General features: G+C 37.9%; 1 protein-coding gene across 11 annotated transcripts in view; it reads left to right on the plus strand.

Moving 5' to 3' along the window:
- The window catches only part of Erc1 (ELKS/RAB6-interacting/CAST family member 1), a 334,813-nt gene that overhangs the window by 137,547 nt on the left and 174,536 nt on the right, over positions 1–22,730 (plus strand). For all 11 annotated transcript variants that reach the window (XM_028880482.2, XM_028880487.2, XM_028880483.2 and 8 more), the window contains one exon: positions 14,403–14,538. In XM_028880482.2, the coding sequence (XP_028736315.1) occupies positions 14,403–14,538 (136 nt within the window). The remainder of the gene's footprint in view (positions 1–14,402; positions 14,539–22,730) is intronic.

A 22,730-nucleotide genomic window follows, 5' to 3' on the forward strand; every position in this document is an offset into this window, starting at 1 on the left:
GCTAGACAGGGCAAGTTATATATTTTCATGGGGATCTAGGTACAGGGAACATGGTTGCCCCAGGTTCAGGCAGGCAGTGATGATACTTAGTTGTGTGTGATGTTGTGCTTTAGGTATGTTTTTCCCCAGACAGGGTTAAAGTAGGTAACTCATTTTTTTTTTTTTTTTTTTTTTTTTTTTGGTTTTTCGAGACAGGGTTTCTCTTGTGTAGCTTTGCGCCTTTCCTGGAACTCACTTGGTAGCCCAGGCTGGCCTCGAACTCACAGAGATCCACCTGCCTCTGCCTCCCGAGTGCTTAAAGTAGGTAACTCATATTGGTCTTAAATTCCTGATCTTCCTGTCTCTATATTATACGAACTCCAGACTGAAAAGTAGTCCCAGATTGGTTTTCCTAGGTTTCTCATGTGTAGGTTTTTCCTTTATAAAATTGGGATGATTATCAAATGTAGTGATTAAATGAGTTAATCCAAGTGGCATAAGGGCATAGGAAATGATTATCAGATGGTATTATTATTATTATTACTACCCCTTTTTGTCTTTTTAATGGAATTATATTTGGTCCATTATATTATAGCACCATTGCCATATATTTCAGATTCTTTAGAACACTGTTATTCATATTGCTTCATACTGTCACTAATAATTAAGGGACTGTTTGGAGAAGTGTGTCAACAGATGATTTTGTTATTGTGCAAATACAGAGTATATTTTATATACTTAATGTATACTTAATACCGAGAGGCTTGTGATGGCACAGGACACTATAATTTCATGCAAGCACAGAATGTGCTGCACATTGTACTGTGCAGTGTTGGCTGTATAGCCCTGCAGCTTGTGATTGTATATGTGTAGAAGATGGCATTTCATCTATAGGGATTGATATGTGATGGCTTCACCTTTCTTTTGAAATGTAAAATGTATATCACAGACTGTGTGATAAAGAAGAGGGTTTATTAGACACTTTCTTCTGTTTCTTCTCATTGAAATTTTAATGCTTAAGTTGAAGACCTAAGGTATTACATTTGAAAAGATATTATTTTGGTGAATTATCTTTCCCAAGCTTAACTCATGAAAAGAAAGGGGGTCTTCAGCCAGACTTACAACATCTTTTTCTTGTCTTTGGTGAAAGCAATTAATGATCACAAAACCAGCACTGCAGAAGATACTTAAAAGAATTGTATACACAGGAGGGAGAAAGCTGGTCGTAGCTGTAGAGTATAGCAACATTAAAATCTGATCAGAGGACTAGAGCAGCAAACAAGAACTAGAAAAGAATCAAATATATCCTTCGAGGTAAATCAGTAATGACCTAAGATAAAGCAAAGAAAAAGAAACAGCAAATATTACTTGAACCACCTTTGCTGGCCAGTTTTCTGTCAACTTGATATAAGTGAGAGTCACTTGGGAAGAGGGAGTCTCAGTTGAGGAAAAGCTACCACCACATTGGCCTGTGGGGCATTTTCTTGATTGAAAATTTGAATGGGAGGGCCAAGCTTATTCTGGATTGTGGTCTCCATGGGCTAGTGGTCCTGGATGCTATAAGAAAGCAGGCAGAGCAAGCAATGAGGAGCAAGCCAGTAAAGCAGTATCCTCCATTATCTGTACTTCAGTTCCTGCCTCCAGGTTCCTGCCTGGCTTGAGTTTCTACCTTGACTTCTTTCAGTGATAGACTATTACCTAGATGTGTGAGATGAAATAAACCACTTTCTCCCCAAATTGCTGTTGGCCATGGTGTTTATAACAGAAATAGAAACCCTAACTAAAATACCAACCAAGGAAATAATCATCAGAATTACAGAAATCAGCAAGTATTGTTTAGTAGTAACCCTAAATGTTAACTGCTCCTAGTTCCCCAAGTAAAGACTATAAACCAACTGAGTGAATCAAAATTCAGGAGCCATGGACCAGAGAGATGGATGGTTCAGCAGTTAAGAGCACTCATTTTTCTTGCAGAGGACTCAGGTTCTGTCCCCAGCACCCCTTGTGGTGGTTTATAATCTTACATAATTCCAGTTCCAAAGCAGTTGATAATCTCTTCTGGTCTCTACATGCACTTGACATATATGTGGTGTACATACATAAATAAATGTAAAAACTCATACATAACAATAAATCTTTACTGCCCCACACACACCAAAAATAAAAAAAAAAAATTCAAGATCCAGCTGTTCATTGTTTGAGACGGACCTTATTGGTAAAATTACATACAGAGTGGAAGTCAAAGAATAGAAAGCTGTATGGGTACCAAGCAAGTATAAGCAGGAAACGGGCAGAAGTAGCCATTCTTATATCTGACAAAGTAGACCTCAAGCTCAAGTTAGAAGAGATAAAGAGGGGTACTAATTATTTATAAGGGGAAAATTCAAAGATGACGATATAATGATTATAAATACTTAGCACAGAATGTTGATGTATTGAGTTTCATAAAACAAATACTGTTGGACATATAGAGACAGTTGGGTCCAGATTAGAATAATACTTCATGCTCTATAATAGAGAAGTCTTCTAGACAAATAACAAAACAAAACAAGAAACTTCAGACTTAGACTGTATCTTAGATGAAATGGAATCAACAGATATCTACAAACTTTCAGCTGGAGAATATACATTCTTCACAACATATTACAAGATAAATACCACATGTGCGCCTTAATCCAAGTGTTAAGAAATATAAAGATTTGAAATAATTTCACATATTTTACAACATTGTAATGGAATGAAACTAGAAATCAACAGGAAAATAAACTATACAGATGTGGAGATCCCCCCCCCCCCCCCCGTGTGTTATATACTTAGATGCACACATACTAAGTATGTAGATGTGACTAGAGGCCAGAAGCCAACATTCCTCAGGCTCTGTGCAACTTTTCCTTTCTTTAAAATAAAAATAAAAACCATTGAGACATAGCCTGTAACTGGTTTCTCTCTGCTTCCTCATCTCTGTGATTGCAGGTGTTTGCCACCATCCCTAGTCTTTTTTCTTTTGTTTTCAGCATGTGTTCTGGGAATCTAACTTGAGTCCTTGCGTTTGCTGAGTGAGGACATTACTGAATGAACCACATCCCCAGCCCCAAGTAATACACTTTTGAATGATACATCTATAATTTGCACCGAGTTTGGAGTAATGATAGAATCTCTTTCTCTCAAAAACAAACAAACAAACAAAAAACCCCACAAAGGATTGCGTGGGTTCTCTTTTTAATTCTACCATATATTTAATGATAAGACTTTTCTATTTACATCCCCCCCCATTGTTAATTAGTTGCATTATACTCACTCTGAGCTTCTTCTAAGCTAGTATTACCATTGTCTCCCTCCAATTGTCATGATCATCTACTAGGACCTTAAGTGCCATGACTGTTGTCTGATATTTACATGATCCTTTCCTAGGAGAGGACATGGTCGTTAGTAGGACTGATTGGTAACTTATTGATTGGTGGAAATACCTTTGCTTAAGTTCTGAGGGCAGAGTTTCAGAAAATACAGCAATCACTGGTTGAATACTCAACTATCACCTGTTGAGAAAAAAAGCTTGCAAAAGAAACTGATAAGTACCTACTACTACATAATTATATACTTACTATTTATAATATTATATAATTATATAGTTCACTCAAAGCCAAACCCAAAGAATAAAGTTAGCAAAGGGCTCAATTTTTTTTTTTTTTTTTTTTTTTTTTGATTTTTCGAGACAGGGTTTCTCTGTGTAGCTTTGCGCCTTTCCTGGAACTCACTTGGTAGCCCAGGCTGGCCTCGAACTCACAGAGATCCGCCTGGCTCTGCCTCCCGAGTGCTGGGATTAAAGGCGTGCGCCACCACTGCCCGGCTATTTTTTTTTTTTTTTTTTTGAAAGGGCTCAATTTTTTATGACAGGTAATTCAGAAGCAAACACATTCTTGCTAACTTTAGTAACTACCAGTTTTTTATTGGTAAAATATGAATCAAGATGGTATATTTGCTTTCCTGGACTACCATATGGTAGTGTGACTCCATATATGATTTTGTTATTTTTATTTGTTTTAAATTGAGACAGGACTTTACTCTGACTGCCCTGGAACTCACTATGTAGAATCGGCTGGCCTTGAACTTACAGACATCTATCTGCCTGCCTCTGCCCCCACATCCTTGGTGCTGGGATTAAAGGGGTTTGCCTAGCCAGATACAATTTTCTTTAAGGATGGTTTCAAAATGGAAAAATGTTAACAAACTGTAAAATTTCTTTGCATTAATCACCTGTCATTGTAACTAGCTGCTGCTTATCATTAGGACTCATACCATCTTGAACCCTTTATTTTGACTATGATTTATTTGTAATAAGGATGACAAAATAATGTCATATATGTTCACTAAAATTAAATGCATTTAAACTTAGTGAAAAAGATGAACATTTGTGCTTTTCATTCTGTTCTAAGATCAGAAAAACAAGGAACACTACCAGCCTTAGTTTATGAAGCTGTTCATTACACTGAAACCAGATCTAGATAAGGACTCAACAGCAAAAGAAGAATTATAGAGTTGGGTTCATTGGGTAAAAGTGCTAGTGGTGCAAGCATCGTGATCTGAGTTTAATCCCCAGAATACACAGGGGGAAGAGAGAACTAACTTTCAGAAGTTGTCTTCTGAGCTCCACTATGCACCCTAATAAGTGAATGTACATCCAGAGACACACACAGGTAAAGAATTTTTTTTTTTTTTTTTTTTTTTTTTTTTGAGACAGGGTTTCTCTGTGTAGCTCTGGCTGTTCTGGAACTCACTCTGTAGATCAAGCTGGCCTTGAACTCACAGAGATCCACCTGCCTCTGCCTCCCAAGTGCAGGAATTAAAGGTGTGCGCCACCACCACCTGACTGATAAAAACATTTTTTAAGAAAATAAAATTATGGAGCAATTTCCCTGATGAATATGAATGCAAAAATTCTCAAATTCTTAAAACCAATTTCATCAATATATTAGAAGGTTCATTTCCTGTGAAAAAATTGGCTTGATTCCATGGTTGTATGGGTGATTGACTCTCTGGAAATTGATACATATAGTATGTGATCACTTCAGTAAGTGCAGAAGAAATCTTTATAAACATTTAGTGTTCATTCATGATCATGGATCCTCACCCAGAGAAGCTAGGAATAGAAGGAAATGCCTCAACATGTCAAACCTGCAGCAGTATTTTACTAAATTTTGAGAGACTGAGGTAGGAACAAGACAAGAGGGTCTACTTTTCCCTCTCTTATTCAATATAGTACTTCAAATCTTACTTAGAGGAAGAGAAGGAAGACATCAAACTCTTTTCTTTGCAGATGACATGATCTTGTACTTAACAAAGTCTAAATGGTCAACCCCAAACTCTGAGATTCCACAACCACTTGGAGCAATGTAGCAGGATTCACAATCAATACGAGGAAAACAAGCTTATCTCTGTACCAGTAATGAAGATACTTAGAAATCAGGAAAGCAATCCTACTCATGATAGCCTCAAAACAAACCAAAAAACTCAGGTTACCAAGGAATATATCTAAGGAGGTGAAAGACCAGCACAATGAAAACTGAACAGTGAGCCGGTGGTGGCACTCACCTTTAATCCCAGCACTTGAGAGGCAGAGGCAGGTAAATCTCCAAGTTCAAGTCCAGCCTGATCTACAAAATGAGTACCAGGAAAGCCAGGGTTACATAGAGAAACGCTGTTTCGAAAATAAAAAACAAAACAAAAAAAGCTGAACAGTAAAGGAAATTAAAGAGGACAGTAGAATATTAAAAGACTGGCATAATTAATATTGTAAAGATAGTTATTACCTACCAAAAATCCTGCAGATTTCATGTAGTTTCCATCAAAATTCTGGGGATATTCTTCATGTAATCAGAACAAACCATCCCCAAATACATACGGGACCACAAAGTACTGAATAGTCAGAATAATTGTGAGCTGAAGGAGCTGCTCTAGAAGTATCTACTACTGCGTGTAAAGTCACACTATGGAGCGGTGGCGACAACAGCTGTGCATAGCTGCACAGGTGACACCTGTGGACCAGTGGATTAGAAGAGAGGACCCAGGCAGAAGCATGGACAGCCAGCCACCTGAGCTGTGACAACGGTGCTAACAGCAAACAAAACTTAGATTTTAGAAAGGACAGCTTAACGGTGCTAACAGCAAACAAAACTTAAATTTTATGAAGGACAGCTTCTTTATAGATTGTGCTGCAAAACAGGATATACACAAGTAGAAGGTTGAAATTAGATGTGTATCTTTCACTATATACAAAAATCAACTCATAATAGATCAAAGACCTTGATGAAAGAAAGCAAACATCAAAACTGCTAGGAAAAGTGTAGGGAAAGCAGTTCCAGATGTAAGCATGGGCAGGGATTTTCTGAAAAGGAAAAGGGAGTTCATGAAGTAACAGCAAGAATTGAGAAGTGGGGCTGGATAGAATCCTAAAGCTTATTGCAAAGGAAGCAATCTATAGGATGAAAAGACTGCTACCAACAGGAGGAAAACTCTGCCAGAGATACAGCTCGGAGAGATTAATACTTAGCATCTGTAAAGAACTAAAAAGTGGAAGTACCCCAAACTAGTCCAGTTCGTAAGTGGGTAAATGAATTAAACAGTTCTGAAAGAATTACTATGACTGGCCAGTAAACATAAAGGGAAAAAAAGTTCTTTGCAGCCATGTAAATGCAAATCTCAAACTGTTGAAATTCCATACCATCTTTGTTGAAAGACTATTATCATGAAGACATATGCTGGCAAAGACAGTAGAAGAAAAGGAATTCTTAATGATGTTGATGTTTCATATTTGTTCCTACAAATTCATTCAAGAAATACCTTCTATTTTACTAACATACATTTTGATGATATTTCTTTTTATGTACTTATTATAGAAAATAATCGAAAAGGGTATATAATGAGACAGGAAACTCACTGTGCTCTCCTCTATTGGAGTTACTTTGTGTGTATACTCCGCTCACATTCGTCATACACACAAGACAAGGTAGGCAAAGTCATTGGAGAGAAAGGCCAGGTAATGGTTATTCTTAGTCTTTAGAATGTAACAGTATTAGACACAAACTGAAATAAAGAAAAGATTGAGAATGAAAATAAGGAACCATGTGGAGAGTGTGGACCACGTTCTCCTTTAAGATGGAAGCTCTCTTATCTTTGACAAGAAGTTAAAAGTAACTTGTCTAGAAAATCAAGAAAAAGAAACTTATAAAGAAAAAAGCAAAGACACCTTGATGTTTTAAAATTTCTCCTGTGTAAGCATGCAGTCATGTTTGGGTGCGTGCTCTGTGTTGCCAGGTTTTTATTAAAGTTTCTGGAATTAATGAAGGCAAGTCACTTGAATGATATATCTAGCATTTTGAAAATCAAAATGTGAATTTTAAAAACATACACAAATGGGGTACAGGGTAGACTAGATTGCGAGCAATGGGTTTCTTAAATTCTTTTCTGAAATAAAATTCAAAACTGTGACCTAGTTCTGTGTTGTAAGGAGTAAATTTAAATTTTTTTTACTTTAAGATATAATTATGAATTTAAAAAGTGCTGAAAAGTAAAATTGGCTTTGATTGGATCAAATGTTTACCCTGTAATACATGCTCTTAACCCAAAGCCAATCCAGTGGTTTTAAGTGGGTTCCTTACTTAGTGTGCCACAAGGCCTCCAATAACTAGGCCTTGCTACAGACATCACTGGCTGCCAGCATCATCTGGAATAACTCTCAGATACAAGGTGAATGGATTTTATGCATATAGTATGTGAAAAGCATAAGAACAATTTTGAAAATAAGCAGTTTGATTCATGAAAGCACAATTTTTCTTCACTTCCTTGACTTTTCTAATGTTAAGTCCCTGATCTGTTATGTTTTCTTCTTCTATTAATTGATAGAATGCTCCATTTTGGAATTGTTAAAATGAAATTAGGAAGTTGGAAAATTAAATGTAAATGTTATTTTTATTTCTTCTGGTACTATTTTATTGTGCTGTCTCTGGTGGACAACTGTAAACACTTCCTATGACACAGTGAAGTCTGTCACTACCTTCCCAGTGGTGTAGGTGTGTAGGTTCTATGATTTTGTTGTCAATGTCATTCATTCACCATTTCCTCTGGACCACTTCTCCTCCACAAACACTAACTACTCATAGCTCCACGGAGGGTGGATCCTTCTGAGCTTATCTCCTACCCATGGTAGCATGTCGATGGGCCTACTTTGTTTTTGAAGCAGAGTCTTGCTAAGTTGGCCTTGCTGCCCTTGAACGCACTCTAGTCAGGCAGGCTTTGAATTGTGGTCCTCCCAGCTCAGCCTGGGACTGCAGGCCTGCACAGTTCTTTTTTAAAGGATACATTGGTTTGTTTTTAAAACAGGGTCTTACAGTATAATAGAAACTGACCTGAAATTCACTATACGAGCCAGATTGGTCTCAAACTTGTGATTCATTCTTCTTTTATAGCTTCTGGGGTACTGAAATTTCAGGTGTGTGCCACCACATTGGGAATTGATTTCAAGTTTTTGAGGAACTTCCATACAATTTTCATAATGGTTATTTCACTGTACCAGGATTCTTTTTTGTCCACATCCTCACCAACACTTGCTATCTGTTTCTTTTTTATTATAGCCACTATAAGAGATGATATATTTCTGGGCAGTGGTGGTGCATGCCTTTAATCCCAGTACTCAGGAGGCAGACGCAGGCAAATCTCTGTAGTTTTGAGGTCAGCCTAGTTTTCAGAGCAAGTTCCAGGACAGCCAGGGAGATAGAGGGTGCGGGGGGGGGGGATTCTAAGAGGTGTTATTTTATAGGTTTGATTTGCATTTCCTTGTATTGTTGAATATGTTTTCATATATAGATAAAGCTATTCCTTTTCTGTTGAACACTTTCCCCATATAAAAGTTGGTATTTTGCATTTTGTTGTGTAAAATATCAAATCTTTTGCTCTTTTACCCTGCAACCAAACCCCACCTTCTTTGAGATGGATCTTTTTGAGTCTTGTTTGGACTAGTCTTGTAACCCTGGGCTCACATGATCCTCAGACTTCAGGCTCCATGTAGCTGGGACTGTGTCAACTGTTACCCAACATCCTTTCCTGTCTTTAATTTTGTTCTTCTTAGTGAAATGAATTTTTTCTTAATTTGCATATTAACTTTCTCTCAGGTTTATTTTCTGGTTTGCAAGTATTTTCTGCCATTTTGTCTGTAGGATTCTCTTTACTCTGTTGTTTGGCATGTGCCAATTTTTTTAGCTTGATTAAAACCTCTTCTTTGTAGTGAGTACTTTTAGCACAAAAATGAATTGCTTATTGTTAAGGAATTCTTTTCTTTATGTTATCTTCTGGTAGTTTGATAGTTTTTTGTTCATTTAAATTTTTAATATATTTTGTTTATTCTTTTGTATATGATATGAAAATATAGGTCCAAGCCAATTGTTCTTCATGTAGATTCAGTTTTCCAGTATTATTCATTAAGAAACTAGTCTTTCCTCACTTTGTGTTCCTAGCATCTTTGTAAAAGTTAATTGACTCTAACTGCAAAGACTTGTTTGTATGGTGTCTATTCTGTTCTAATGATGGCTATTTCTGCTTATATACTACGGACACTATAATATTTTGGTTAATGTATATTTGCAATACAGTTTGAAATCAGAAAGTGTGAATTTTAAATTCTATAAATACAAATGTAACATAAAGCAAGTAAAGAAATAGTTCATAGATTGGGAGAAAATATTTAGACAATGTATAAGAGATCTGCCATTAAGAAAAAGATGTCCTAAACAATGATAGTGCTAGAAACAGGAAAGACCAGAGACCATATTAAAAGAGGTTCAACCTTGATAACCAAGAAGCTGCATTTTGGAACTTTAATGGACTGGGCTGAGAATGTAGGACAGTGGTAGAGGCTTACTTTAGCATGTGTGTAGGGCTCTGGGTTTCATGTCCGCATTCCACCCCACCCTTCAGAAAAGTCCCATACTTGAGAGACTGTCTAGATAGTGCCAAGTGTTAGTTGATGTGGTGACATGTGGCATATAGTCAGATATTCCCTATGAGAGAAAATTAGTAAAGATATACCATATGACCTAGTAGTTTGGGTTCTGAACTTATCCTTTGGACAATCTCTTGCATAGGTCTGTTACTTTTTACCTAATAGCATTGTTTGTCATAGCAAGAAAATTGAAAAAAATCTAATTGTGTATCACCTTGAGAATGTATTAAAAGTTTCATTCATCATTTATAATATTATAGTAAAAATTGAAGGGATTAAGAAAATCCATCCCACTTTCACTGATAACTCTGAGTTTCAGATAACATATGGAAAATATATAGTAGTTTCTTGGGAAATCTTAAGAAATTAGAAAATGTGTAATCTAATGAAGCATCTATGTACGTGTAACAAAATTGTAAGAAAAGAATTTTCATTTTATTTGGAAATAGATCTCACTCCTGTATATGAGACTGACCCAGAGCTTACTGTGTAGCTTAGGTTGGCCATAAAATTATGGTAGTTCTTCCTCACCTTTGCACATACTGAGATTGTGGGCATGAATCATTGTACCTGACAAAAAGAAGGCTATTTTAGACATAGCATTGAATTTCATACACTTTAGACTACTCACAGTGAAGGATAGAGTGATAGTGTATGAGAGAGTGTGGCACAGAGGAAGCTGTGGTAATAGGTAAGAGATTTTGTAGATGAAGTTTTTCTGGTCCCACCTGGCTCACAGCCACTCAGATCCAAATAAACACACAGATGCTTATATTAATTAAATTTGTTTGGCCTAAATGGCTCAGGCTTCTTGCTAGCTAGATCTTACACTTAAATTAACCCATAATTCTTACTTAGGTTTAGCCACATTTTCCTAGTTCTGCCTTCACATTTTGTTTCTCATGGCGGCTGCTGGCAGCATCTCCTGACTTCGCCTTCCATTTCCCAGAATTCTCCTCTCTCCTTATCCTGCCTACACTATACTTCCTGCCTGGTTACTGGCCAATCAGTGTTTTATTTATCAATTAATCAGAACAACATCTTCACAGCATACAGAAAGACATTCCCAGCTGTAGCTAGAGTTTTCCTGCCTGGCCCACAGTCAGGACAAATCTCTTTCACCCGCCAGTCCCACAGCCGCTCAGACCCAACCAAATAAACACAGAGACTTATATTGCTTACAAACTGTATGGCTGTGGCAGGCTTCTTGCTAACTGTTCTTATAGCTTAAATTAATCCATTTCCATAAATCTATACCTTGCCATGTGGCTTACCGGCATCTTCACATGCTGCTTATCCTGTTGGCGGCTGGCAGTGACTCCTTCTGCCTTCCTGTTCTTGCTTTTCTCCTCTCTGTTAGTCCTGCCTATACTTCCTGCCTAGCCACTGGCCAATCAGTGTTTTATTTATTGACCAATCAGAGCAACACATTTGCCATATACAACATCCCACAGCACTCCCCCCCCCTTTTTTTTTTCTTCAAAAAGGAAGGTTTTAACCTTAACAAAGTAAAATACATATAATTTGGGAATTTGGGCATAGCTTCTCTAACTACTTTCTGCTGGAGCGGGGCGCTGTATCTTATGGGGACACAAAGAAAATTTTAGGATTATGGAATAGTCCATGAGGCTGTATTGTCTGAGCCAGTTGCCTTGAATCTGATCTGGACATTGGATTATCTGGGCCATAGTGTCATCGGAGACTTTTAAGGGGGTCTTGGCTGGTCAAACCTGATGTATCTTAATCTACAACAAATCCATAGCCTCTGGCTTTCTGTGGGAACAAAAGCAGAGTCTCCTTTCCAAAGCAACACATCCTTACATCCAAATTTTTAAGTCAAAGTATCTTTAAAATATACGTATTGGTTTATTTCAACATCTTTCATGATCAAATGTTTTTCTGTAGTTAAAAATCACAAAGACAACACAATCCAGATTCTCTGTGTAATATTCATCTTTACGTGGCTTATTTTTTATATTAATTTTGTCTTTTTAAAGACTTTATTTTTTAAAACTATGTATTTTTTATATAACTATATATCACCTTTTTTGTCTCTTTCAAACCTACATATATTTTACACACATTGTAAACTATTACATCTGAATCTGTCTTATTGTGAATCTATTGCTTTAAACTGCAGCATTTGTAAGACTGAAACAGCACTATGGCTGCTGGCTCCCCCCACCTCAGTTTCCCAACATGGCGGTGGTACGTTTACCGCCAGCTCTGGGAGCTATCGTGGGTCTATGCTTTTATCCAGGCAGTGTGTAGCCCAGAAACCTCTTTTTTTTTGTTTTGTACTAGCAAAGGCTAAATCTACCATGCAGCTTAATGTGTCACTTGCAGAGGCCTCATTCCCGCCATACTGCATACAGATCGAGCGCGCACGCTAGGAACCCGCCAGTAGGCAAGCTGCCGCTCATTTGAGAAAGACAATTTAGGAAGCTGTTTTTAGCTCCGTTTTAGAATCTTTTTTTCTTTTTTCTTTTCTTTTCTTTCTTTCTTTTTTTTTTTTTTTTTTTTTTTTTTTTTTTGGTTTTTCGAGACAGGGTTTCTCTGTGTAGCTTTGTGCCTTTCCTGGAACTCGTTTTGGAGACCAGGCTGGCCTCGAACTCACAGAGATCCGCCTGCCTCTGCCTCCCGAGTGCTGGGATTAAAGGTGTGTGCCACCACTGCCTGGCTAGAATCTTTTTTTCTCAGGTTTTAGGTAGAAACTCTTGCCAACTCGTTGGGCGCCATTTGTAGTTAGAGTTTTCCTGCCTGACCCACAGTCAGGACAAATCTCTCTCACCCACCAGTCCCACAGCCACTCAGACCCAACCAAGTAAACACAGAGACTTATATTGCTTGCAAACTGTATGGCTGTGGCAGGCTTCTTGCTAACTGTTCTTATAGCTTAAATTAGTCCACTTCCATAAATCTATACCTTGCCACGTGATTCGTGGCTTACCGGCATCTTCACATGCTGCTTGTCCTGTTGGCGGCTGGCAGTGACTCCTTCTGCCTTCCTGTTCTTTCTTTTCTCCTTGTTGTGGATATTGCTCTATATAAATAAAACACTGATGGCCAGTGACCAGGCAGGAAGTAGGTTGCCAGGCAGGAAGTAGGTGGGACAAGGAGAGAGGAGAATTCTGGGAAGCGGAAGGCTGAGGTGGGAGACACTGCAGCCACCGCCAGGACAAGCAGCATGTAAAGACTCTGGTAAGCTACCAGCCACGTGGCAAGGTATAGATTTCTAAAAATGGGTTAATTTAAGATAAAAGAACAGTTAGCAAGAAGCCTGCCACGACCATACAGTTTATAAGTGATATAAGCGTCTGAGTGATTATTTTATAAGTGGATTGTGGGACTGCGGGGCTTGGGGAACCTGGAGAGAAGCCCTCCAGCAACATCTCCTATCTGTTATTCCTGCCTATACTTCCTGCCTGGCCACTGGCCAATCAGTGTCTTATGTATTGACCATTCAGAGCAACACATTTGCCATACAGAACATCCCACAGCACTCCCCCCCTTTTCTTTTTTCAAAAAGGAAGGTTTTAACTTTAACATAGTAAAATTATATATAACAAAACAATTCTCACGGACGAATTATAGTTACAATAGCTAGTCTATTTTTAATAGTCTATTTGTATTTGGTAAAATTAAAGAAGAAATATTCCATATTTTTGAGCCTACGGCTTCATATCTATCTTATCTTTTATCATAACTAAGGAAATTATAACTATCTAGTCTTCAACTACATCAGAGACCTCAGAAGGATATACTATTACCTGAGAAATGGTAGAAGGATGCAAGCAACTTTCAGGAGTCTTTCAAGAGTAGACAGAGACAGCTGGCCGCCTGGACAGTCATCCAAAGTTGGGGCATCTCTCTTCAGCCCATAGGCTTAGAGTCTCGCAGTCACTTCCCTCTGTGTCTTGTAGAATGTCTGGCAGATTTCTTCTGTTTCTTCCACTAAGTTCCGAGCCATTTATATCATTATTTTCATACACATATACAATAGATTTCACCTATTGCATATTTGAAGCATTTAATACAGATGCAATGATTTAATACAGGTGCAATGATATCTCAAAAACATATCTTACTTAACTAGCCAACTAATATTTCAGTACATTGATGTCAAGATAGTGCTTCTGTTTTTCAGGCCTGAGGCTTCAATTGATTACTTTATCATTTCACAGCCTCCTGTGCCTTTCTTTTATTCTGTAATTTCATTGTATGCGCCAAAATATATTTCCATTAGGAAATTGCAGCATTATTGTGTATAGTTTCCTATATTGGTACATAGGAAAAAACTGGAATTATTGAAAAAGAATTTTCATCAGGAACATTTTGTTGCTGTCCAGATACTCCTTGTTGGGCATGACATATAAATAAACATCTCCCTCTGGTGCATACATGAAAGCTTTGTCTTCCTGTCCATCAACAGGCAAGTGAAAGACCAGAATAAGAAGGTAGCCAACCTGAAGCACAAGGAGCAGGTGGAGAAGAAGAAGAGCGCACAGATGCTGGAGGAGGCCCGGAGGAGGGAGGACAGTCTCAGCGACAGCTCTCAGCAGCTGCAGGTCAGAGCCCCGAGTCTGAAGGAGTGCATGCCAAGATCTGCTCCCCGTTGTCTGCTGTCTGCTCTTCCTCTGTCTTCTCCTCTTCCTTCTCTTTCTAACCATGCTTGCTGCCTTCCTCTTAGACGACCTGGTTAGCCAAAAAGGAATGGCTTTTAAATAGAAAGGCAAGGTTTATTCCACAGCTATGTGAGGATACCTCAGCGTAGGAGGAGTCATCTTGCTTCAAGGTGTTCACATTTAATGGTAAGTTCAGTGTCAGTTTATTGAGTGTGTTACAGAAAGCTTCAGGGCTGTCAGTACAACTGTCTGCCAATTCCATTCATTACAGTGTGTTGGTAATTTCGGAGTGTGTTTGTGTCGGTCTTCCTTTTTCCATCTTACTTTGTATTTTCCTCCTATTCTTTTTCTTTTAAAGTTTTAAAGTTATTATTATATAACAGTGTTTATAATAATAGTTATTATTTTATGTGTATAGGTCTTTTGCCTGCATGTATATGTACCACTTTTGTGTGCCTGGTACCCTCAGAGGGTGTTGAATCCCCTGATACTAGAGTTACATATAGCTGTGAGCCACCATGTGGGTGCTGGGAATTGAACATAGTACTTTGGAAGAGGTGCCAGTTTTCTTAATCACTGAGCCATCTCTTTAGCCTCCCTCTTTTTATTTTTTTAAAGGTAGGCACCATCCTTTTAATTTTTTAAAAATATTTTTATACGTATGGATATTTTGCCTGCATAGCTATCTGTACCTCATTTGTACCTGGTGCCTGTGGAAGTCAGAAAAAGGCACCAGATATCATGCAGCTGGAGTTATAGATGGTTGTGAGCTGCCATGGGGGTGCTGAGAATCAAGCCCAGCTCTTTTGGAAGAACAAGAGCCCAATTATTCACGTTAATTAAACCAGGCCTAATCACAATAGTAGCAGCTATAGTGTGATAAGTGCCGATTAGCTTCATAGTCTTTATGTTAGGTCTAAAGCAGTTGGGGAATTCAGTGCAAAAGCACTAAAGTGCTGTAATGGCCCAGCTTCCTAACTGATGCAACAGTGATTTTAATGCCACATCTCCTATGTCTGTAGGCTGGCCCCATTTCTCGTGGCCATGATACTTTAGAAAGAAGGTTTAGTTTGTAGAGTATGCCAAGCATTTGCTGGAACCATCTACAGCCCACTGCTGCCACCTTCCTTTTTTGTCCTCTCAGCTTTCCTGAGGTGTGGCAGGCACACCGTGCAATTCACAGTTCTTGACCACAGTGCACATACATTATGTAATACTGCCAAGGTGTTGAGATGAGGAGCCGCATGCCTGCGTGGGTTGATGCAGTGGGGGTAATCTCAGAGGTCAGAAGAGAAAGTGGGCTCTCCTGAAGCTTGAATTACAGGTGACTGTGAACCGTCCAGTGTGGATGCTGGGATCTGAACCCAGGTGCTTGTAAGAGCATTATGTGCTCTTAACCACTGAGCCATCTCTGTAGCCCTCTTCGGTTTTCTTGACCTGGGAGGGCATAGTTTGGCTTCTTAGATCTAGGTCCTTGCTTGTCCAATTTTTCTGTCATATAGTCTCCAAAATTCATTGTTGGTAGAGCTTTGGAATAGCTTAAATATGTATTTCTGTACAAAAGACTTTACAAGACTTATTATACCATGAATATTTAAAGTTTTTTTAAAAAACACTGTCTATAGCATCGAACTGTTTTTCAATTCCAGTTGCTATTCACTAATACAGGACTTGAGTAGTAAAAGTAAGGTTCATGTTAGTTATTAGTTGTCCCGGTTAAGTTCTTTCATCTCCCTCCCTCCCTCCCTCCCTCCCTCCCTCCCTCCCTCCCTCCCTGTCTCTTTCTTTCTTCTTTTTTTATTATACTGTAATTTAGTCTCATTTCAGTTCAGTTCTGAAGCATTTTTTCTAAGCTATAGTTTAACTTAAATTTGATGATTCACATTTCATGCAGGCTGTTAGGTATCTTTGGTAAACAATTACTGAGTACTTTTTATAACAATTGTGCTTAGGGTTGGAAGGACACAGTGATAATAAGAAATGTTATTTCCTGTACATGAACACTAGATATACTTATTAAAATTTTTTGTTGCAGAATATGACAAAAGATCTAGTTTGATACAATAATTCTAGTTATAGTAATTGCTTTGTGCTATTACCATATTTTAGTGAAGCTATATTTGAAATGTAGATGATATGGATATTTTGCCTTAAATATGGACAGTAATAACAGAGAGAAAATGTGAATAGTTCTTGAAGCATTTCTTTTCTAAAATTTATGTTAGTCTCATGAATTATATTTTATTATTTAATGTGTATAGGTGTTTGGACTGCCTCTGTGTCTGTACACAAGAAAAAGATGCTGGATTCCCCAGAACTGGAGTTGTACATGGTTGTGATCTGCCATGTGGGTGCTGGGAATCAAACCCTGGTCCTACCAGCTGAGCCATTTCTCCAGCCTCATCTCATGAATTAGAAGGAAATTGGATTAAGTTTACATGAGCACTTACTTGTAGTCAGTTTGAATCAAACCATTTAAGTGGTTAGACAGAAATGAAAAATAATAACAAACAAAAAGCCATAAACTCATGATTCTAGTCTTAAACAAAAGTATGAAATCACAGCTTAACAGATCAACAAACAAAATGACACATACACAGTTACAAGAAAATAATTGTGATTAGATAGAATACAGTTAACATTAGAGTGCATGAACAGATAGAACACAGTTACATTAAGTGCATGGACAGATGGAACACAGTTAACATTAGAGGGCATGGGCAGATAGAACAGTTACATTAGTGCATGGATGGATAGAACACAGTTATTATTAGAGGGCATGGACAGATAGAACAGTTACATTAAGTGCATGGATGGATAGAACACAGTTAACATTAGAGGGCATGGACAGATAGAACAGTTACAAGAACAGTTACATTAAGTACATGGATGGATAGAACATGGTATACATTAGAGGGCATGGACAGATAGAACAGTTACATTAAGTGCACGGATGGATAGAACCCAGTTAACATTAGAGGGCATGGACAGATAGAACAGTTACATTAAGTGCATGGACAGGCAGAACACAGTTAACATTAGAGTGCATGGACAGATAGAACAGTTAAATTAAGTGCATGGATGGGTGTAGCAGTTACATTAGAGTGTATTCTTAGTAGAACAGAGAAGATTGTCGTAGGGGAATGCCAAGAGGTCATCAGTAAAGCTTGTGCAGACTTAGGCTCACATCTTTCCTTGTTTTAAGAACTGATCAGCAGAGAAGGAGACTTACAAATACAAAGCTCTAAATAGCTAAAGTCAGGAAAACTGTGGTCTGTAGGTTAACAGGGTGATCTAAAATTTAGCAAAAACAAAAGAATCCTGATATGAATTAAAAAATGTCAGAGGCGCAAAGCTACACAGAGAAACCCTGTCTCGAAAAACCAAAAAAAAAAAAAAAAAAAAAAAAAAACCACCAAACCACAAACAAATGTCAGAATTGCATTTTAATTCAGGTTATATAAAGTATAGATCATATAAGGATCAGTTCTTCCTCAAAGCTTTATCTTAAAAGAAGCTGTAACAGTATTTCATTTTGCTTAAGAAATTTGTTTCACTTGGCGACTTCTAGAGATGAGTAGATGGGGAAAGTATGACAATCAATCAATCAATAGATAAATAAATAAATACGGGAGAAAACGAAGTTTTCCTTGTAGAGGGAGCAAAGATATAGACAAATAGATGGGACCAGAGGGTTGCAAAAGTTCAGTCCTTGGGATTCTCTTTAGTTTTAATACAATCTGCAAGTGTTTCTTTGTGATTTCCTATCTTTCAGTATCTTTCTTCAGTTTTGATAATAGTTATAAAACTATCTTATTAATCTCTTGTAAGTTAGCAATATTATCATTTCTTCTCTTAGCTGCTTCTAAATTTTATTTAAATAGACTGCACATTTATTTTCTTAAATCCATTGCCTAGGACTTCTGCTTTAGAATGCAAAAATATCCAACTTGGAAATACCCAATGTTCCCCATTTTCTTTTCAAATATTTACAAATTAAATTATCATAATCATTAGATATAAAAACAACTAGAGTACCAAATAATGTCCCCCCCCCCAGATATTTCCCTGTTTTTGAATTTCTGTTCTCTATTTTAATATTTTTTTTCTTTCCTGAAAATATCAGTCTTCTCTTCTGGCTGTATTGTGTTTGCTCTATGGGAGTTGCTCTCTCCTCTCCCTCCCCATTATGTGTTTTTTTATGGGAGTAGCTCTTTCATAGTCTGGCCCCCCATGTTGGTTCTTTCCACAGTGTCTGCTTTTCACCTTGTCCATTTGTATAAACATACGGGAGCTCAAAGACCCTGAGTGCTCACCCTTTATTTCTACTTGCCTGGCCGTGATAGACAGTAGGTTTCTCTCCAACCCAGAAACAGGCTATGTTGTCCTGCTTCCCTAAGAGTTTGGATCTCCTGGGAAAATCAGGGTAACACTTTGCCCTGTTGTTCTGAAAGGAACAGATAGATTTAATGTCTTGTATCTGTTTGTGATCAAGTATTCTTAGAATTTTAAACTAAAAGGGGAAGACGGATAAGCAAGAGAGATGAGACAGAAAATATGTAGTTAGCTCGTGAAGAAGTGGCAGGAGGAGGAGTCCAAATGCTGATGACAGTGCTTTAGTCCATTATCTTCATGGTGGCGTGCAGACAGACCTGGTGCTGGAGACAGCTGAGAGTTCTACATCTGGATCAGCAGACAGCAGAAGCAACTGTGTGTCACACCGAGTGTAGCTTAGGCAAAGGAGACCTCAAAGCCCACTCCCACAGTGACACCCTTCCTCCAACAAAGCCACACCTCCTATAGTGCCACTCCCAATGGGGGCCATTTTCTTTCAGACCACCACACATGCTGTCTTACAGTTTGTAGAAGGCAAGGAGACAAGAACAGAAATAAATTTATTTGCGAGGCAGGCTTGGTGGCAGGGGAGTGGGGGAAGTGGAGGTTGGGGAATGTGGTTAGGTATCAACTTGCCTCCTTGGTTGTAGAAACAACTTTTTTTTAAAAGTCCAATGGAGGAAAATGACATCTGAAATTATCCCATTCTTGAAAGAAAGGAATCCGGGGTTTCTCTGGAATGTAAAACTCTGACTCATTCTGGGTCTGACCGTTTGTTGCTTCTTGGTCCATTCTTTTGATAAGTCTAGAATGGGAAACTTTTATATCTTTTTCTTGGTCAGCTTCAACTAATGTTTCCACATGCCTGTCAAAGAGGTTCATATTGCAACTGTAAACAAAGGTAACGGTTTATTAGATGAAAGGGGCCCAGGTACCTCTTTAAGAACATCTTCCCTGCTACTTGCCAGGGCTTCAGCATAGCATCAGAAAGCAAAGTCTAGTACTCTAGAGGGACCGGTCTCAGTGACTTGTGCAAGGGAATTGCTTAGGGACCTAACACTCCTATTAACTTGCCCGAGTGACCTTCAGTTAAGCTGCCACAGGCTTTGACCTAATCACCTTTGAATATGGTGTGCCCCTCTCCCTTTTTTTAGGAGATGAGAAATTCATTGATAGCTTCCATTTCCCTTTCCCATCTCTCTTAAAGTAGTCACACGTTTATTTCTTTTACTCTGTAGTGTTCTTATTTGCCTTTGCTGAATAAATGTTGTTGGCAAAGTAGGCTAATCCAGTGATAGGAACCAGTGGTATGTTGTTAGTTCTGATGAGTGTGTAATACCAATTGAAGTTAAACTGCAGATACTGCTCTTGTTTTAAGTGTTTGGAAGTATTAGAAGATGGTAACACATGCTCTTTCACTGTTCTCAAATAGCTGTTAAGTGTTTGTGTGTGTTACACAGTACTTTTCCCACCTACCCTATTTCTACTAGGTTACCAATTTAATAGTTACTGGTGCTATTGAAACGACTTGCTTGGAATGTAGCTCAGCTCAGTGGTAGAATACTTGCCTAGCATATGCAAGGACCTGGTTACACCCCAGCCTCACCAAATAGGTGAACAACAGTAAAAAATTGATTAGCTCCACATATTAGCCCACATATTTTCTTTGTAGTTTTATTTTTAATAAAGAAATAATCATTGTTTCTGTTTAGGTGGTATAATCTGATGTTTATTATATGCTTATGTTGTAGAGTAATACATATCTTCACATTCTTACTTATTTACAATAAAAACATTTAAAATCACCCTTTTGCAATTTTTAGATCTGGGTATGATGGCCCATTACTAGAATCTCATCATACTACACGTAGGAAGCTGAGGTTGTAGGATTGAGAGTTTGAGGCCCAAGAATCCAAACTGAGCTAGCAACACAGACAACCTTACGTCTTTTATCCCTGTTGTAGGTGGTGAGTGTGTCTCATCCTATTTGTGGGTGTTTGACTAGACAATCTGATACAATTAGCTAACCACCCACAGAGGAAGGACAAGGTTCTGGAAATAAGAATCCTTGTTGAGTTAACTACCTTAGATTAAAACAAAACAAGGCAAAATGTTTCTCATATAAATGCTATCATCTACTTCCATGAAGTCAGCTTTTGAGATCCCATGTGTTCATTTTACCTTTATGTGCTTATTAGCTCATTGCAGTTAACCTGATGTCCTTTGGTGTCATCTTCATTATGGAACACAATCTCTCTTTCTCTCTCTCTGTGATTTGGTAGTATTACCACTATGTATATACAGCACATTTTCTTTTTTCATAAGAAAAAAATTGAGCTTAAAGACAATTTTATTAGAGTTTTGAAAAGATATTGGCAGTTACCTAGACAAGGGAGACAGAAAAGAGGAAAATAGAAATCCATCTGAGTTAGGCTGTCTTAGAGAACTTTAATTTTTAAAATTATTATTGTCGCTGTTGTACATGTCTGTGTGATGAGGTGAGGCATTAGCAACATACCATGTGCCTGTATGGAAGTCAGAGGACAACTTTGTGGATTTAGTTCTTTCTCTCTACCTTTTTGTGAGTTCTAGGGAATTGAACTGAAGTCATCTAGCTTTACTGGTTGAGTCACTTCACTGGCATGAAGATGGCATATTTCCTTTACCCATTCCTCTATTAATGGACACTTGGGTTGATTCTTGGCTCTTATTTAGCCATGTGCCATTACATGGTACCGTAGAAAAGTAGCCAAATAGATGTTTCTTCAATCTACCAATTTCCTTTCATTTAAATACACAAGCGTGGAACTGCTGAGTCATTTAGTAGTGCAGATTTTAATATTATGAGGACCCTCCATCTGTTTGCCATGTTATGTATAAGAGACAGTGTCCCTGTTTACATCCTCTCGAGTATTCACTTCCTGTGTTTTCTATAGCAGTCGCAGAGGAGTGAGATCGCTCTTTGTGGTTTATTATATTTCCCCAATGATTTGTGATATTGAGGATTTTGTTTTCAAAATCATGTGCCATTTTTATGTTTTCTTTTAAGATATCTAAGCATCTCTTTTGTTCTGTTAATGAACTGGATTGTTTTCTTGCTGTTCAGTTCTTACGTATTTTTGGATATTAGCCCTTGTCAGATTATAGTTGAAAATTTTCTCTCTTTTGTAAGAGTTACTTTGGCTCCTTTGATTATTTGTTGTAATGTAGAAATTGTTATTTATTGTCTTAGGTAATTCTGTCTGTCTGATTTTGCTCCTATTGCCTGAGGTTTTGAGGTTTTTATTAAGGAAAAAAAAGGCAAAAAACCTTTCTCCAATCCAATATCATGAAGCTACCCCAAGTAGTTTCTCTTTCTTTTGTTTTATTCTTTTTCCCCCTCTTTCCTCATCTTTTTTGTGACAGCATCTTACATTGTAGTTCAAGGTGGCCTTGAGACCCACCTGCCTCAGCCTTGTGAATACTGTGTATGTGGGAGTTACCACACCTGGTTTTAGCTTCAGTTCTTTAATTCATTTTGAGTTGGCATATACTAAGATAAGGGCTTGCTTTTATTCTTCTTTGTATCAACATCCGGGCAAACCTTGCTACTCATTTTCATATTTTAATACAAGACAATACTGTGTTCCAAATCCACTGTAATTTTTAAGAGTTTGAGAATAGATCAGGCAATCCATGGTTCCATTCTTCTTGGCTTTTCCTTGTATCTTTCCTACCCTTGTACTGTCTTAGGTCCCTAAAGATTGATTATATGGATGGGAAGTTACATTTTAAACTCCTAGAGCTTATTACTTGCTTAA

The sequence above is a fragment of the Peromyscus leucopus genome, chromosome 3 (genome assembly GCF_004664715.2).
Source record: "Peromyscus leucopus breed LL Stock chromosome 3, UCI_PerLeu_2.1, whole genome shotgun sequence".
Lineage (NCBI taxonomy): Eukaryota > Metazoa > Chordata > Mammalia > Rodentia > Cricetidae > Peromyscus > Peromyscus leucopus.